The sequence below is a fragment of the Corvus cornix genome, chromosome 15, assembly GCF_000738735.6.
Source record: "Corvus cornix cornix isolate S_Up_H32 chromosome 15, ASM73873v5, whole genome shotgun sequence".
NCBI classification, from domain to species: Eukaryota; Metazoa; Chordata; class Aves; order Passeriformes; family Corvidae; genus Corvus; species Corvus cornix.
In genome coordinates, this window is record NC_046345.1 from 356,029 (window position 1) to 375,372 (window position 19,344).

The following is a 19,344-nucleotide window of genomic DNA, read 5'->3' on the forward strand; positions in this document are numbered from 1 at the left end:
TTTGCATGCTTTATGTTGGTTTGACAGGTAAACATGCAGTATGTTCTATTGACTACACATTAGAGATTTTAATGCATAGTATACAATCTAAATGCACAATATTCTGCTCACCACAGATAATTTTTTAATTAATTATGCTCTTTGTTGCTGCTGCAGAAAGCAAATATTCATAGTTGCTAAGCTTCAGAACCTAAAGTCTCCCACAGAGTCACCAATACAGAGGGTGAACGGCCCACAGGTTGGTGGGAGGACTGAGCTTTGCCTTTTTTCCTCTATGAACACATGCTCATATATTCCCCCCTCATTTTTTAATTTCCTTTTGGAGATGGCAAAATACGACAAATTAGGGGTACAAGACTGGCTAAGTGAGAAGACATCACATCAAGGAAGAGTCACATTTAGTTGACCTGTGCAGAATCTGGAACAAAAATGCCTGAAGGAAATATTCTACAATCAATATAATATGAATTTTAAGTCATCTAAAACCTACTAGATAAGGCCCAAGCTTTCCAACAAGCATTTGATATTTGCTTATGTTGAGATACTTTTAGAGGGTAAAAATCTGACTTTGTTTTATTCTGCATTTTCCTCCAGAATATTATGAGCATGAACTAAAACTAGGTTTTTGCAACGGCAGAGTTGCTAATCGTGCTGCAGTTTGGTTATTTTTTGGTTTTTCGTCTTGAACTGTTTTATGCTTTATTCTCTGTTTGAAAGTAAATATCAGCAAATACTTAGCTTGGAGAATGCTTAAAGGAACATATACAATGGCCAATCAAGCCTGATTTTATTCAATAACAACAGAAAATAACAGGGGTGAGAGAAAATTTCAGTCGCCTTTGGCATAGGTAAATGAGACAGCCTAAAACAGCTCTCTTGGGAACAACCCTGAGCAAACGAACCATCAGGCAAAGAAGGTGTTTGGTAGAGATCCATTGAACGGTGCTCAGAAGTCCCTTATGACTCAATGTTTCTGCCATGTGTCAGCACCTGGTGAAGATGCTGATGTCAGTGGTACATTCAGTGTTGTAATCATCCTTGACAAGATGAAATACGGCCTCTGAATTCCAAGAACATATGGGATTATTGAGAAGGAAAATTGTGTGAACAAGGGCAATTATAGCAATAACTATCCATGACATACTACATGGAGTCAGCCAAGCATAACACAGATATAACGAAAATATTTTTAAAGGCAAACATGATGTAAGCCAGTGCCAAAATGACCTAATTTATTATTCTGTCACGAATGATAAATGTCAATAACCTCTGTGTTTCACAAAGTAGCAAGAAAGCTTTCTTTTATGTATGCCTTGCGGCATGATTTTAAAGGATACAAAGGGAAGAAGGTTTATTGAAATGGGATGAAAAACCTTTCTCATCTAAATTCCAATCTTTAATTTTCAGCATATAATTGCTCTAGTTATTTTTCCACATCTACGCACCTATGCAACACAGCTGGCAGTCTGTTAAATCACCACAGAATTAGCTCTAACCTTGAAAACGAGCGCTACAGGATTGCATCCCTATGATGGAGCTGAGACTGAGCTGTGACGTTTCTGGACTTACTTTATCATTTTCAGATAAAAGTGTAACAGTAATGAAGCTTTCATAGAAGAATTAGTTAAAAACCCACCACTTTTGACCTGCTGTGGACCAAAACCATCCCAGAGCCAAAACCGGTTTCTGAGCCTGGTTCTGCATTGGCTGTACTGAATTCCAGAAGTTCTCTTTCTGCTGGCAAGACTCAGTACTTTTATTCTCTGGGTATAACCTTCAACACAGAAATATTTCCTGCGCATTACCTCAGCACCCCTGACACGGACAGCAGGTCCTTCATAGGAGTAAAGCTCTGCTTGTGTAATTGCAACAGTAGCACTGATAGGGAACCTCAATTGTTATGCTGTTGTTTATAATCCATGGCAAAAGAATAATTTTAACAAAGTCCTTTTAGGAAATTAAGATTTCTTATTTATTTGAGGGGGAAAAAAACCAACAAAACTAAATTATTTTACTACTTACTGGCAAAGACATTCTTGCTACATTACCTATTTTTATAACTCACATTTCATTCAATTAACATTTCATACTGTTGACAAAATGATGCTGTCCAGAAAAAAAAATATTGTAATAGCTGCTATATACTAGCCCATAAATAAACTGCAAGATCTTCAAGCTTCAAAAGACTGAGGACAGGAAAAGATTGTTTAAAGATTCATTTGAGCATTTCTTATTCAGTACATTTGCTGCATTCAGTACCAAGAAAAACACTTTGAATCAAACAAAAAGAATGGATACCGATGGCAACAGAACACATCTGTACTTTGTGGGGATTTTTCATCAAAAACAGAAGAAAAGCCCATCCCCAATGCAGCATTGTAAATTCAGTGCTCCAAACCTCCTGTGCCATGAAGAAGGCAAACTGCTTCACCACAAGCCTCATCCACCAGTTAAAGCATGGGATGCAGGTTATCCACAGAGGATCTTGGGGGATAATCAAGGCTCCCTCAACACATAACACTCCTATCTCCCATTCAAAAGTGTAAAACCAAACACATTTCCATGCTCGTCCTATTTTTGGTGAACAGTTTTAGAGCATACCTGGATGAAAAACTGATTTAGCCCTTTGTACTACTGCCATTGTGTACTGTCATTGGTATGTCACTTGTTTGGTTTTTTTTTTTTCAAATGGACCTTGGGCAGTCACAAAAGTGGCCAATACAGCACAGGAGGAAATGCAGGGAACGAAAATTGTGTAGAGGGGAATACTCTTAGGAATTAAGTTTAAAAAAAACCCCAACCTTTTGTATGTTGTCTTGTTCATTCACAGAACTTGCACTATAATACAATGATTAGAAGAGAAATGGTCAAGGAGGGTTTCAATCTCTGTTTGTGGTCACAGTGTAAAAAAACCAAAAACAAACCAAAAAACCAAACCAAAACCAAAAAAACTCATATGCTCCAGTATAAAAAAATATGCTTAAATACATTGTCTGCACACAATACAAACTCTGAACACTGCTATCACAGTACTCTTCTATTCCATCTCCTCTGTACATTCCAAGGGCTTTGTCTACTGTCTTTTGGGGGGAAAAAACCTCATTTTCAGGCCAAGAGAAGCCCATATATAGGCACAGCTGTAAGACAGAGCAATGCAGAAAAAGCTAGGAGAAAACCATACACAAAAGCCAAAATAAAGACACAGCCATTTACATGTTTAGCTTTTACAGATCCTCTGTTTGGAGTTAGTTGTCAATGATTGGAGTTATTTGGCAGTAGGAAACACGGGATTAAAGCCTCTGTATTTCATGCACGGATATGTGTGATATGCAGTTCTGCTCTGTTCTAGCTGCAGAAATCCAGCATTGATCTGGTGCAACTGAAATAATTTCTGTAGAATGTTTTGAGCTGTGAGCCTGACAAACTTGGGTGGGCTCTGGACTTCCAGCTTGGGGATCACACCAACAAGTCTTGGCTAGGGAGGGGAAAAGGCAGGAAAGATTGGGCCGAACTGAAACTTACCATTTTTTTTAGAGCAGGAAGGAAACCCAGACAAAACTTGTTTTGGATCAAACAGAAATTAAATGCATTGAGTTTTTCTAAACTTTCAATTCTATGTCTTTTGGATTTAACACTTCACTAAATTCAGTCATAATTGATGGGTGTTCCCTGTTCCCTAAAGATCAATTTACTTTCATCTTACTTTTTGATAAATTTACTATCCAATAGAAAATTTCCACTCTGCACATTATGGTGTAAATACCTTTTCTCTTGGAAACCAGTAGCACATTCACCGGGACCAGGAATGGTCTGAGCTGCTGACGACACAATATTTAATCAAGGTTAAAAAAACACAACACAAAACATCTTAGCAAAACATGAGGTTGAAGACTTGCATATTTTCTGCCTGTTGTAGTATTTTGATAGCCCAGTGGATCAGGAAAGTGAATTACCCTGGTGATCTCTGCAGACCATTATACCCAGTCTGTTACAGGGGGGGCTGCTGCAAACAAGGGAGAGCTGGGGATAAAGAGTTGTGGCTGTAAAGCCACTTCCTCATCTTTGGAAGTCACTCTGGAGACCCTGGATGCTGAGTAAGTCCTAGAGCAAGGGCCCCTGAGGGCTCTGACCACTGTTGAGACTTAAACCCTGCTTTACTCCAGTTGGGAAGGTGCATGTTTGGCACAGGTAGCCCTGGCTCGTGCTCCAAACACCACTCAGAGAACCTACAAAACACTGGTCAGAAGAAAAATTACAGTGTTTTTCTCCTCCTTAAAGATACTTCATAGCAGTACTAAAGCAGAAGCTACTAAATGCTGGACAGAGTTTAAAACCACAAAAGAGACTGCAGAGACCTGTTTAAAGCTGTCTGCAGGAAACGATACATAGACTTATTTGTAGGGTGGCTGTCTTCACAGTATATCAACATGTTACATCTTTGTGGTAGGAATTCAGTGTCTCTAAATGACCAGTAAAATGAGGAAGATAAGTCAGAGAGCCAGGTTTTGATTTCCAAAAGCCACAGTGAGTTTGCGAAATGCACTTGACGGAGAGTTGTTGATTGCATCCCGAAGCTGCAGGCAAAGCAGTGGAATAATTCATATGGCAATGTGTCAGCAGACAGAAATCAGCAGTAGAGGTGCTGTGGGCTGCTGTAGGACAACCTTGGCCTCTGATAGATAACATGGCAACAGGAAGATCTAAAACACTGCTGGGCCACATTCCACATTACAGGTACTGTTTGTGTGCGCAGAGACACACGTGTTTGTTAGCTTTGCTAATCCACACCCACTTTGGGAGGGCAGTAGCCAGAACCTGCCTCTCCCTCAAGTCCTGGCTTCCTTGTAGCATTTAGACTAAACACCGCACTATGTATTTTGAATCAGCTTCACTTTCATAATTGGATTCTATAAGGTAATAAATGTAAACAGAGAGAGCACAGCAGGTCCGGAATAGTCTCATTACAACATCACAATGGGAAGCATTTCATTTTAGAGCATAAAAATCCATCTTTTCAGAGGTATGTTGCTTTCCCTCAGTTCTGGGAGCTGGAATGATTCAGAGAGCAATAAGCCCTCCTTGCGTACCTAGTGTTTTCATCATTGCTGACAAAACCATCCAGTGTATATTTGTGCTGGTTATTTTTACAGATATTGCTAATAGCCAAGTGCTAGAACATGTTACAGTTTTGAAGGCAAGCAACAAGGGCTATTTACTCAACAAAACGATATGGCAATTCCCAATTCATTAGGCAGTGATTTAAAAAGCCCAGTTTTCTACTGTTATTAGCAGTGAGAAAAAGCTGGTGGACACGGTGTCAGAGGTCCTGAATGTATGGCTTGGTTTTCTCTGAGGAGTGTTATTACTGTCAGACTGCTGATAAATCAATGCGGTTCGCTGAATTGGTGCTTTTATCCCAGGTGTTCAGCTTTGTGGGAGTCGTGCCTGGCCTGTTCCCAGTCATCTGGAAAATAAAATAGTATAGAAAATTGATTTATTTATTTTGCCAAGCCACTCTTGCCTGGATGAAATAAAAGCTTGAAAGCATCTATTTACATTACAGTGTTGTCACAGGATCTTGAGAGCATATGCCATAAGGGATTTTTAAACAGTTATTGCCGGGATCGAAGGTGATTGGCAACGATCACTTAATAATACCTATCACTTCAGATGTCTGGTTCTTTATAAAAACAAATGTCTTTTGTCTCAAGACAATTTAAGGAGAGCTAGAAAAGGATATTCAGGTGTGTGCTTAAGAATAAGAATGCCCTATAAAAGAACCCCCAGCATCAGAGCAATTCATTGCCAAAATGCTGCTGGAATGCAGAAGTCCATTAAAATTGGTGAGAATAGCCTTATTGAACCATATCCAGAGTTCATAAACCCGTGTTTGCTTTTATTTGATAGTCTACCTGAAAGCAGAATCTTGTCCTTTGCTTTCAAAACAGATATTGCAGATGCAACTTCATGCCTGCTGATTCCACCTGTCCACACCTTGCATTAGGTTAGTACTAAAAATACCCATGTGCCTGCTCTGCTCTTTCCCACAGAACTTAACGTGGAACACTTTCAAATACGATAGGGGGGAAAGAAAAAGGAGCAATACTTACAATGTCTGAATTGAAGGGCTTCACATTGATGTTGCGTGTTGAACTACTGGTGAGGGACCAGACCTTGGTTTTGTGCTTAAAGGCAGCTCTAACCTTTGGCAAAAACAGTGAAACCAGTTGAAAAAGTTATGTTTATTTTCACAGGTGCAGCCTACAATCATTTCCCCTTTTTCCTTCCTCCACGTTAATGTCACTGTGCTGTTAAACAACAAACAACACTTTCTTTGTCTTTATGGACTTATTTTAAAATTTAACTTTAATTTCAACTACCCATATTTTAAACACAAAGTCTTGTGTGGTCTCACTTGCATCTCATTTCATTGGCAATATTTTCACATTATCTGGGTAATCTCATCCTCCTTGATTTCCAAGGTGTGACTGTGTTACCATTCATCTCATTAAAAAATAATAATAAAAGCAAAACCCCAAAACTGTGGTGCACATAAACCTACACCCCCAGCATTTGCAGTACGGGTTTGAATGATTTCATAAGGTGCCACTATCCTGATTTCAGCAGCTCACTTACACGTTTTCTAATTAAGTACAGAGCCCCAGGCTGGAGCACAAGGTCCCCCATTCAGGCAGGCTCTCCCTGGGGTTCACACAACCCTGGTATATCGGGATGCCACAAGGACATAGAGCAGCTGCCAGCCTGCTGTAAACTGAGTCATTTAGAAATGCTGCATGAAACTCCCTGGAGATGGAGCGATACTCTTCACCAAGGTGAAAATCAGCTGCATAAAGGAAAGATGGTGAGACAAGTAGGTGAGATTTGTCAGGGATTATTGGCTGGAACTGACTGACCAGTGTTAGGTGTGGAGATCAAGGACATATTTTCAGACCATCTTGGCCTGCTGTCTTGTGCTTCTTTATAATACACACGCATTTCTGTCTGGGTGCACTGGGAATAAAGCCTTTTTTACCCAGCCACTTCTATGCCCAGTCTACAGGTGTTTCTTTACAATATCTGAGTTTTACTTCTCAAAAATAAATTCTCAAGAAGAATTCCCACTGTTTAGCTAAAGGAGTATTTTAGATATGCACAGCCTATGATGGAGCCGGTAGGACCTGCTCTCTAAAAATGACAGCTCACATCAGCTATGTAGAAACTGGTTTTTGAGGATATAAATTCTGAACAGTTTCTGAATTTAATTTCTCATGAGGTTCCTGAAAAATGACAGCAATTCAAATATTTGTATTTGATATAAAACATTTGAAACTTGAAGATTTCTAAGTCTGGGAGAGAATAGAATAAAGAAATATTTTTCCTCCCTACCTTTAACCTGCCTGCTTAATTTTAGTTGATTTCAGTAAAGATCAAGAGTTTCACAGTCAGACCTGACTCTCCAAACTGATTTTGGCAGAGATCACATCAGTGAATGCTCTGAGACTGAATAGGTTGACACATATTAATAAATCATCATTTCTCTACGGAAGAGCTGGAGCATGCTGTTGCACGGGAAGCAGCAGCAGGTTATGGGGCAGAGCTACTTATTAACATCCAGAAAAATGAACTATGGAGAACCAGAGCTATGAGGCTCTCCACTGAGCATTCCCCCTGGCAGCATGCTGGAAATGGTTCTCATAAAAAACCATTTTTTTTCAGTCATACTCGTTGCGGAGCATTTTCTGCTATCTGCCATGGGAGGAGAGGATGCTGCAAGCCAAATTTACATCAGCCTTGCCTTGGCTTTATCCCAGTTGCTCTAATGCAGCCTTAATGCAAAAAAATCTCTCAGTCCCCTATGAACACCTGAACTTCCCGCCAAGAAAAATACCTGGGATATCTTCTACTCAGTTTGGTTTCCCATTAAGGACTGCATGAGCACCATCCAAAAGTATGTTTCACTGAGAATACTATTTATTTTCCTCCCTGGAACTGCAGCTGTAACACATCCCCTGCCCCCCCCAGCAGGGACTGCTGGAGTGTCCTGCTCCCACTTTTTAAGCATCTTCTCCTCACAGTGCAGTCCATGCCCTGCTCAGCCCTTGCAGCTCCCAGGACAGCTTCTCTCCTGACTCTTGAACTGCTCCTCTTGTCTTTGTTCTTTGTTTCAAACCTTTCTTACGTCAATTAAAACAAATACTGAACATGGGTCAAAATTCTGCAAGTTCACAAAGCCAGAACAATCATGTATCAATTAAAAGAAAAAGGAAATCAGTGACATAGCAGGCAATGATAACGGAGAAAGGCTGTTCTTGCTTCACACTTGTGTTCTTGGATGTGGTAACACCAAATTTGTTAACACCATTTGGTTACATACCTCTGAGTTCAGAAGACAGTGAAACAGGAACATGAAAAATCCCTGAAAACAGAAAAAAGGGAGAAGGTGAGGTCTGGCTGTGAAGAATCAAATACAATAATGTGTTTCTCTCAGTATTGTACAGAGCAGGCATCAGGCAGCTGGAGCCCTACAAATATCAGAGTGCACTAAACCAGAGTGTCCCAAGTGAAACTGGGGAAACCTGCAGCATTAGGTTACTGTGAGGCTTCTCTAGAATTTTTCCTGTAAAAAAACACCTCCTAAACTTTGCTGTACTAAAGGAGAAACCTGGCTGAAAATATGCAGAAATTCTTGCTTCATGACAACAAGAGAACTTTTTGTTTGTGGTTGCAAAGAGCAAGGCAGAGGGAAATGCCTTTTGGGAACCACCAGATCAATATTTTTCAGATTAGAAAAGCAAGGTATTAGCAATAGGAAAATTTTCCTGGCAGAATTTTGCTCTTTGGGCTTTTAGTCCAATGCAAAGTGAAAAGGTCTCATCCCCTTTCCCTCACAAAAGAATTTTATTTTTCTGGGGGGTAGTATTCAGCACCAAGAACCCTGCTTCACTCTTTTTGTGTCCATAGTACTGTTTGTTCCCAAGACAAGAAATTTAGCAGCAGATTATTTTTTCTTCCTCTTTGTAACCACTGTTTGGGAAAGAACGGTAACATGCCTATAGGTTTATGCCTCTACTGAAATGTTTGCTTAAAGCTATGCAGATGTTTACATTCCTCCTTGGACAGAGCTGTTTTTCTGGACTGGTGCACCAAGAAGATGAGGGCTGAGTTTCCTGCTTGCAGGAGTCCTGTACAGCACAGGGAATAGCTCCACTTTTGATCTTCCCCGTAAACTTCTGTTTGCTTTCATTTAGTCTCGGTAATGAAGCCTCAAATTGGCACTGAAAAATTGGCCTGGTATCTCTGCTGAAGGATCCTGCCTGTGGTACACGGTGCTGGAAGAATGAATTTCATTTCTCAAGCTCAGTGCTGTCTCATTTATTTAATTATTGCTGCTGGAAACACTAAGGAGTGGGATACAAGTTCTGTTCAAACAAAGACAAGCAATTTCCAGCACTGTATGGTCAGACTTAAAAGGCAGAGGAAGGAACACAAAATAAAATGCAATAAGCATAAATGTGTGAAAACAGCACTAATGATCCATTTAATTGGATCTCAGAGGCACTTCTGTAGCCATAAATTTTCCCACCAGGTACTTACTTGTAGTGAACTGAAAACAGCAAATATATACTGAAATACCAGTGCGTGGGCATTGACAGCCAAAATGCCAAAGATCCACGAGCTTCCCAAGATTGGTAAGAGAACAGCGACGGCTTTAGCTGTCAGTCTGTAAGAGAAAATGAAAACAGGAAATTGTGGTGAGACCATTAAAGAAATGTCAGCCTCCACCAAGGAGTTTATTGATTATGTTCTGGCAGCAAGACAGCGGACAGAATTCTTCTTTATCATGAAATTCTTTTAATAGGCAAGATTTTAATTGTTTTGCATCTGTGAAAATAGGGATAACAGAACACTGGTATCACACAGGATAAATACAGATGGTGAGTCAGTAACTGAGGGAGCAGGGAAAGAGATTTGAGAGATGGTCATTTAAATACTGCAGTCATATCTTCAATTTACAGAAAAGTATCACTTTGCTAGTGAGAAGCCAAGTGTAAGAGTCAAAAAACAGTGAGCACTGTACATGCAGCTCACAGCACTGGGCAACCCACCAGCATTCATGGTGTGTCCACTCCGTAACCACTCAGAAAACTCATCAGTCCCACGGGGCAAAACATTCTTGCCATCGAGGCACTGCTAACTAGAGAGCTCAGAGCAATTTTACCTCCAGGAGGAGTAGATGAACCTTTGCACACCTGGGCACACTTTCAGTGACAGCTATCAAAGGACAAACTCCTCCCCCTGGGCAGCTGAGAACAACTTTGGCGGTACAAGACAGAAAGCAGAAAGAAGGGACCAGTCCTCATTTGAAACATCCGCCAAGAAGGCAGATCTAATCCCAATTTATCACAGCACTGCAAACACTTAGTGCGCTCCTGTTGTAGCCCGCAGGATTCAAGCACACGCTTCAAATGAAGTGTTTAAAATATCAGTGAGTTCAGTCTGTGGTACAATTACAGATAGAGAAGCCGAGAGGCAGCGAAGGAAACAGGAGTAGTGAGAAACTAAAAGTCAGTCCCTGCTTGCTAAAGCTACATTTTTTTAGAAATGGTCAGATTTCTATTTAGATGGAAACCTATGCAAGAGAAAAAGCTGTTTCAGGGAGATTAATGTCCTACTTGTGCCTTGTGCCCCCTCATACAGATTAAAGTACACTTTGAGAGAAAATGCACAGAGCTGCCTGACAGGAGACTGCTTGTAATTACAGCAAACACAAAACAAATGAGAATTTTGTACAACACAATTCAATGAAGAAATCTTTTAATTAAACTTAGAGACAAGATGTCTTGTTCATTTCAGTGTCCTGAGCACAGACTTCATTATATCCTCAACTAAAAGTGTGTAATAAAGTTTATAGGGAAACCCGGGACAGGGAAGCATCTGGAAAGTTTTTTCTGTTTTGGTTTGGGTTTTTTTCTGTATTGATTCATATCTCTCTATGCTTGGCCATGGACATTTCTGCACAATTCAATTTAATTCTGCAAGGAGTTTTCCAGTCAGAAAATGAAGGAATATCTTAAAGCTTGAGATCCTATTTAAATTTTAAAATGCATTTTAAAAGATACAATTTTAAAGCAACATATACAAGTTTATTTTTGTGAATCAAGGATGCTTTGGGATCAAAGGATGCTGTTAAGATTAAAGTTCCTCCCCAAACTCTAAGATAAAATATGCTGCACTGGGGAGCTGCTAGCAGAACAGCTCTTGCCATCGACTTCGTGCAGAAGGACCTGGAAAGCCCCACTGAGCCCTTGGTGCCTGCAGGAAAATGCAGCTGTGCAGGACTCAGGGCAGCTGGGGCAGGAACACCTGGGAGATGGATTAGGAACATTCAGGTTCTGTGATGCTTTAGATGTGTTCTCCAGCCTAAACCAGCAGGGGCTGTTGTGCCCGACACAGCTACACGTGTAAAACTGCCTTCATTACACACCAACACTTTTTCTCTTTTGTTCCCACACTCTCCATTTTTATGTAATTTTCAGTTTGGAATATAATTTTCCCCAGCTGTTTTGTTGCCAAAAATGTTTTCATTTTTTCCCTTTGAGTGAGAGCACAAAAGGCTTCATCTGTAAGTTGCAGTTGGGGGCAGAATAGAGTCAGGCAGTCAATTTCAATATTTTCAAAACCATTCTTACAGTCTGGATTTTCAGAAGCCTTTAACATAGCAAATTACTCATATAATTTTAAAAATCATGTTTTAATAAAGATTGCTCTTCATTAAGCGCAGAGTTCAGCGCACGTGTGGCAGAATTCCACAGCTAAAATGAAAATACAATCCAGATGTGGAATTTTCCATGCAAAAGTGTGAATGTGTCATGCACACTCATTTAGAAAAGCAGCCATGTGAAGGTGAAATTCATTTAAGACTGAGGGTCAGCTCTGCCTATGATTCACTTGAATCTCATTAAGACTTTTTTGAATTTTTACCTAGTTATTGCATAGCTTTCTATGCTTACATGCTTGGAATTTCATCCTCTGTAGGAAATTATTAATTCAAGGGTGTTTATGAGCTTTACCTACCAATAAAAGGGCCCAGCTCTATGGTTCCTGGTGCTCTCTTATTTTCTTCCACTTACCCCTCCCCTTCCTACCCTTATTCCTTTTTAATCTTTGAACTGTAAAAAAGAAAAGTACTAACTGTAAAATGCTGCATCAGAGTGCCATTAAGGTATCAAGGTTAAAAAAATCTTAGAAATACAAAAGTTAATGTTCCACTAGGTACATTAATTCTGACACACTGCACATACTTTATTTTTTTTGATTCCTGTTTTTCTTTGCTACATGAATATTTTAGTAGATTGGTTCTAGTTCACTAAGATATAGAGCACAGTCAAATAGATGTTGCTTTTGGAGAAGGAATACTTCCCCATGCATGACTTAAGCTGTGCAATGTAAAAAAAAATTAGTCACTAGCATCAATGGAGCTTTATATTGTCTGTAAAATTGGTGACATGAAGCAATAATTTGGGGCAGGGGCTGGGCTTGCTTTGCAGATACTGTGGTTCAGCCCCACCAGGACCCCATGAACCTTACTAGAAGCCTTTTTTCTTGTGCCCAAATGTGTCAGAAAACTGAATGGCCATCTAAATTTCTCCCTGAGTGCCCCTTCTCAGGCCTTTGCAATTAACAGCCTGTTCCTCACTACACTTTCAAAAGCCCAGGTATTGTCACTTTTCTGAAGTCCCATAGCACCAAGTTTGGTGAGCTTTTTGTCTCTCTGCATCTAAACGCACTGAAGGATCAGTCCTGGAACTAATTCATTTGGAACAAAGCAAATCCAGCACAAAAGATTTCTTTTCTCCTTTCTATTTTTTCATTTTGCCTTTTTTTTTCTTTTAAAGTGTATACCTGTCATTACTTAGACAACTTCTGTAAAACACAAAAATACTTTGAGTCTGATTAAATTTTTGTATCTAGAGTATATGGAAAAGCCTTTGGGATATTATTAGCTGTACATAGCCTATCTGTCAATTCAGCCTACAGTTTAGGGCTGTTCACACTCTGCCCCAACACCAAAAATCCTATTAGCTGGGTCACAGAGACTGCTGGAGCTCTGCTCAGCAGGAACGACTTTGGCAAGGCTTACTCAGGTTCGTGAGGTTGCTCATGGCACAAAGCCATGGATCAGTGCTGCACCACTCATGTCCTCTGCCCTCAGACCTGCAGGGTCACTCTGCACATGTGACAGCTCCTGTAAGTTCATGTGTTGTCCCACTCACCCGAGCACACAGGCTGAATCCCTCTGTCAGAGAGCCGGAGTCGAGGTCCTCTGAAAATCCTCAATAAATTTTTCAGATACGCCTCTGGCAAAAACAGCATTAACTTTCTTCATTAATTGCTAAGCTGTCCATTTAACATCCACTCACCCTTTCAATCTGCAGCTGAAAAAAAATTTTTTTCTTCCCTTTTCCTGTTCTTAGAGTTGAATTCTAATTCCTGAGGAGTAAAACCTGCTCACCAGAGATCTTTTCCAATCAAAATTTCTTCAACTGGCTTTTTTCAGTTACTTTTGTTTTGGCACTCACTTCAGTGTAGGATTTTGATATCTTCTGTGAATCTTGCTGGGAGACAGGCTGTTAGCAGCATTTTAATCCAGCTGAAATCAATCAGCAGGGGAAGGGAAGTTTTCTGAGATGGATAATTATCATGGCTGTATTGAAGCCCCCATATGCAAGAGGTACAGGCTCCAGCACCTCTGAGATGTATTTTCATTACCAACAACATCTGAAATCATTGCACAGTTACTGAAGTTACCAGGGACATTTTTCCAAGAGCACAGTTGGGCCTTCCAGTTTTATTGTATTTGCAATTGGTGTGGAACAGCTCCATTCAGCTGTGATTGCTCCCTTTCCCTCTGTTAATCTCTGCCCTTTTCTGCTCTTGCCCTGAGCACGCTGTCAATATCTAACACCAACGCAGAACGACCACACTGACACCTTACAAGAAAGAAATTTCACTGCTTGCAGAAAGAAAATTTTATTACTTCTGTGAAGGGGCCCCCTAATTCACAAATCAATTTTATTGGTTCTATATGGAGCACTAATCCTTTTAAGACTTCTGACATCCACTTTTCTGTCATGATGCCTGCTGAAGTAAGAACTAAATTCAGACCCATAAGCCAAGATTATATAATCATTGGGGGAAATACTGTCTAAAAAAAAGCAAAAATTCTTCACTACAATTCACAGAAAAAGACAACTTGACAGATAGGTCTTTTAAGTGAAGTTTCTCTCTTGTTTCCTGAGCTCCCCTCCAGTCACTTCCAGAGATATCCTTTGTGTTTTATATAAAAATAAATAAATGCCCAAACCTGTGACTAACATTTCAGACTCTTGGCTGAAAAAAAAAAATTTAACTTCAGTCTCCCGTTTGTCACAAGTAATGTTTACTCACCCCTAAGCTGGAACTTGGAGAGATGCTGGGAACCACATCCGCAATTCTGACTGTGAACTAAAACATTTTTCGTACGAGTTCAATACACGCCCCGGTGTCCTCCACCTGGCCCTGCTCAGGCTGCCATCCCTGCTGACCCCTGAGGAACAGCAGCTCTGACAAGGCACCCAGGAGCTCTGTGTGCTGCTCACTTTGTTACCCAGAGCTTGTTCGTTACTGCAAGGAGCAAAACCAACACTGAGAGCTGTAGGCGGTGAGTTGCCACCAACGTCAAGCAGACAAATGGAAGAGTAGTGGTGACAGCTCATGTATTTCATGGAACTAGGCAGCAAACGGCAAAAAAAACACAGACCAGTCTTCAGGGCTCTTGAACAGCCACTGATTCCATTTGGGATCCAGAGGAATGAGCTCCCTTGCACTCCTCAAGAAAAAAATGGAGATTTGTTCTAGTATTGCACTGGGGGTGTTGGAGCTGCTCAGCAGAGCAGCCAAAGCACAGGCTCGGAGTCAAATCCCTCAGGCCCCTTTGAACGTAGCAACCAATTTACTCCCCACACTGCATGGAAGTGACATCAGAGCAGGTGTGTGGGTGTTTTACTAAATGAAATTAAGCTCTGGACTCTGCTAGACATCTTGATCTAAGGGGTAGAACTTTCATCCTAAAAGGACACACATAGATTTTACTTCTGCTCCTGACTCCAAGCAGCAGCTGATGGAAATTCCTGCAAATACTGATGCACCTCCTTCTCCTCCTACACTTTGTCTTGGCTGCAGAGACAATCAGGCTGATGGCACAAGGAATGTACTTTAATCAGCAGATACACAGTTGCTTACCTAATCTTGGGTGATTTCTAGGCAGAACTATAGCAAATTAAAGAAAAAAAAAAAGACAAAACTAATAACTGCAGAGACTATTTCCCATTTTCCCAAATGTTATTTGCACTTTCAAAATAATGGTGTGAAACTGCATGAGAACTATTTACAATCACTTCAGATCATTGCTTTCTTGTGTCATTTATAACCCAGGAAGAGGCTGCTAAATGAAAGCATTGCAGCTACAGGAAAAGAAAATCTAGGCTGCAACAGCAACTAAATTCAGACTGATTTTTATCACATGAGTGGGAAGGGAGGTGGAGTTGTTCCTTTTCTATCACCCTCAGTGTTTTACAGTCTGCCCTCTCACCACAGACCCTCACAAGAAGGCAGATGTTGCCAAAGTAGCGTCACCTCTCACCTGCCTTCCCAAAAATCTCAAACTGCCTTTAGAAAACACAGCATTTGCCCAGAATAAAAGAGGTCTGGGCTCAAATCACTCTTCTGCCTAAAGGATTGGTTTCCATTTTTTCAGAAAAATATTTTTGACTCCCTGCTTGATGCTCATTCTTGCCTGTTGAACCTGTTCCACTCAAATAATTAAGTATTCTCTGGCTCAGAGAGAAGGTGAGCTCCACAGATTAGTCACAAAGCACTCCCTGAGAGAGGAGAGTCTTACCTAATCCTTGCTTTATTAATATTTCTGAATTTATATTAAATATTCAGTAGAGCAGGGACTGAAACTCAACTCTCACTTCAAATCCCCATCAAGCCTGACAAAATTAAGGCCAAGACCAGAAATGGAGCGACCTTAGGAATTTTAATACTGAGAAGGCAATTCCAGGGGCTGCAGTGCTGGCTTTTGACTTAAGCACCTAACCAGGGGTTTAGGAATCCATGTCTTGCTAAGGCTTTCCACCGATCAAGTCCCTTGTCACCGCCATTGCTTCCAGATTCTAAAAATACAAAAGAAAAAAAAATACTTCCCAAAAAAAAGTACTGAAGCAAAACATGTCCTTCTCCTTGTCTTTAGTGCAAGTTATTAAAAACAAATATGAAGAATTAAAACATAATGTCCTTGCAAGCTGAATTTTAGGAGTTTGTGATTTCCCCAGGGAAACTGAACTTGCAGTAGAAATTTTCCATTCTTTTCCTATAATTCCTTTCTCCAACATTTTTTGATACTAATTCTCTTATTGCACTGCTGCTGAGACAGCATTCTCTGTTTCTCAATCCCCAAGCCCAAGGTAAGAGCTAATTTTCCACTGAACTTCACCATTAAGTCATCAAAGAAAATGACAGCTTATTCTCACAGTAGAAGAATGTTCCATAACCAATCAAGGAGTGTTAATTGATGGGTTTGGATGAGGAGACCTGGACTACGTACCACAGCACAGCCACTCGTGCCCAGTCTCATTCCCAAGAGACCCCCAGAAGCTCCTCTGTTCTCAGTGAAGTCACCATTTTTGGAAGGAGACTGGGGCCTCCTGCTCGTGAATGGCCTTGTTGCATATTTGTGTTAGAATCTTTAAACACTGTGTGTCTCTGTGCTTCCTTTCACGCTCTGCTTCTCCTGAAGCATCACTTGAACCTCAGGAAGAGCCCCAGTGGAACAGAACATGTTTTCTCTTTTCCATAGCAACTGCTAAAGGAGCGTGCAGGACAAATATCCCCAGTCAGACAGGCAATTCAGAGCTGCTGAGAGCAACCTTGGGTGAACAGTGACACAATCCTGTAAGATGAATTCACAATCAGTGCTGCCAGGTAGACAAAATGGGCAGGGGTTTTGTTTCAGTCACAGGTTACACTTTTTGGAAGTCCAAAAAATGTGGCTGCTGAAAATGAATGAGACTCCAGAAATGGGCAACTGAACAAATTTCCCAGGAGTGGTTGTTGATGACCATGGCCAGAAGCCAAAATAATTAAATTCTTAGAAAATCATGTGGAAAATGAAAGCAGTTTAAAAGGAAAAGAATTGGCCCTGATCCTTACAATACCAAAGATTTATTCATTTCTTCAACACAAATGGTTCACTTGCCTATTACCCACATTGTTTGTTTCTTCCCTAAAAGATTCTGGAGTTACTTTATAGAAAAAATAGGGGGAGGAAAAAAGGCAAGAAAATATTACCCACTTCCATTACAGGTTTTCTTTAATAGTCTCACAAAAGCAAATTGACCAGAAAGTCTGGAGGGATTCATTCGGGTTTTTAAAAGAAAATAAATTGCAATTTTCTAATGGGCTTTTGTAAACTTATCATGATATTACTAAGGGTCAGTTTGTCTCCAAAGGTAGGACAAAAGAGCAACACTTTGTTCTTGCAACCAGACAACAAAAACTATGGAGGAGGATTTGGTCTCATAGGTATCAGTTGAGCAAGCCCTGGGTTGAACAGGTATTAGTTCTCTCTAGGTCAAAGATATCAAATAATTGACAAATATGATTGTAAAGTCAGTTATAGGAGCAACAGGACAATCCAGCCTGGGCTGCTCTGGGCACTCTGAATGTCTGGGCAGTCTGATCCTTCAGATTCCTCTCTTCTTCTAACACAGAACTGGTGCCTAACTCTGCCCGGGCTCAGCCCAGGAGAAGGCACTGATTGTGACAGCTTATTCCCAAAAACCTCATTACCTGTCTCTTTCAAGGACAAAGAAATGGAAATGTCTCAAAGGGCCAGATCCTGCCTGTGAGTGGAGCAGGCGAGATGCGATCGTTTTTCTTCCAACATTTACCCCTAATTATAACTTCCACTTCTCCATTGTTTCATCCTTTTCCCAGGCTCCCAATGCAGATTTCTCCCATCTCATGACAGCATTCTGTTTTGCAGCATGACTGTCCCTAGGCAAATTGTCAGTGTGAGGCATGAATCTACATCAGCCTAACTCTTACTAGTTTTAATTGGTTAGATCTCTGCAAGTCATCTTGAAACAATATTCTGAAAATTAGTCTTCTTGCGCTGTTTACAGCCATCTCAATCTGTTTTGTAGCTATTATATCATGCGGTGAAAGTCTCTGTTTTCCTGGCAGTAAACTGAGATGACAGACCCGGTGCTAATAAAGAGGGACTGTCAAATTACAGAAGTTATGGAAAGGACCTCACAGCATTCCCTTTTCCTTACATAACAGAAGCTGTGATGGAAGCATTCACATGACTGGAATACTGATATGAAAGAGCACAGCTTGCTCAGGAAGGACGCGCAGGGAAAAAGAGAGGGTGCATCAAAAATACAGACCTGCTCCAAGAGAGGGAAACTACAAGCAGACAGACCTTTCAAAAACCTCTGTGCCAAGAGAAAGCCAAAGGAAACAGAAGAGTGTGGCAGTGCACATCTGTTTTGCCTTGCCAGACCAGGAGGAAAAGGTGGATGGGGCCTTTTTTCCTTAAAACTTCAAGAGTTGTCCAAAGCACAGGATTAGATGCTAGTGTAGAGGTAGCTTCATTTAATTAATTATAATTATAATGAAACACAATTTATAGACCTGTTTTTAAGACTTACAAAGCTGCAGTCAGTGATGAAAACCCATTATGATTAATTTTGTTTTCCTTACTCTGGGATGTCAAACCTGGCACACCATATGCTAAAAATATGAAGTAGCACCTACTCTGTGCTCCATGTGTCATGTTGGGGTTTGAGTTTTCAAGAAAAGTGTGCTTCTCTGGAAAGAGTAGAGGCAAGCAGCAAAAATTATTGGTAATCTAGAAAACATGGCCTGTCAAAAATGGCCCAAGTTCCTAATTCCTCCTTTCTTAAACTGTCCTTGTAGAAAAATCAAGCTTTTCAAGAGGAAAAAAAAGCTTCTGAGCTAGTTACTCCCTGAAGAGACTCAAATCTCCATCACCAGAGGCTTTTACCAGTGAAAATGATTGTGTTCTACACACATTTCAAAATTGTCAGAGGCAATTACACAGCCATTTACCACTCCTTAGCTGACAAGTGGCAACAAACTCCACAACTTGGTAGTTCTGTAGCCCTGGAACACCCAGAAAAAGCAGTCTTCTCTAGGAATCTGTAGGCTTGGCAAATATTTCTGGCTTTTAGCTTGAAATCAGTGGGACTCATATTTTAATTTAGGATGACAAAG

At 40.5% G+C, this 19,344-nt stretch overlaps 1 protein-coding gene and 1 long non-coding RNA gene across 4 annotated transcripts in view; one reads left to right on the plus strand and one right to left on the minus strand.

Annotated features, from left to right (window-relative positions):
* Positions 1–19,344, plus strand: part of LOC120410835 — a 208,878-nt gene that overhangs the window by 148,509 nt on the left and 41,025 nt on the right. The gene's annotated exons all lie outside the window — the stretch shown is intronic.
* The window catches only part of ADGRD1 (adhesion G protein-coupled receptor D1), a 138,663-nt gene continuing 120,084 nt past the window's right edge, over positions 766–19,344 (minus strand). For all 3 annotated transcript variants that reach the window (XM_019285267.3, XM_010398433.4, XM_019285266.3), the window contains 4 exons: positions 9,595–9,721; positions 8,375–8,416; positions 6,111–6,203; positions 766–5,464 (listed from right to left, as the gene is read on the minus strand). In XM_019285267.3, coding sequence (XP_019140812.2) covers positions 5,369–5,464; positions 6,111–6,203; positions 8,375–8,416; positions 9,595–9,721 — 358 coding nt within the window. In that variant the 3' untranslated portion in view covers positions 766–5,368. The remainder of the gene's footprint in view (positions 5,465–6,110; positions 6,204–8,374; positions 8,417–9,594; positions 9,722–19,344) is intronic.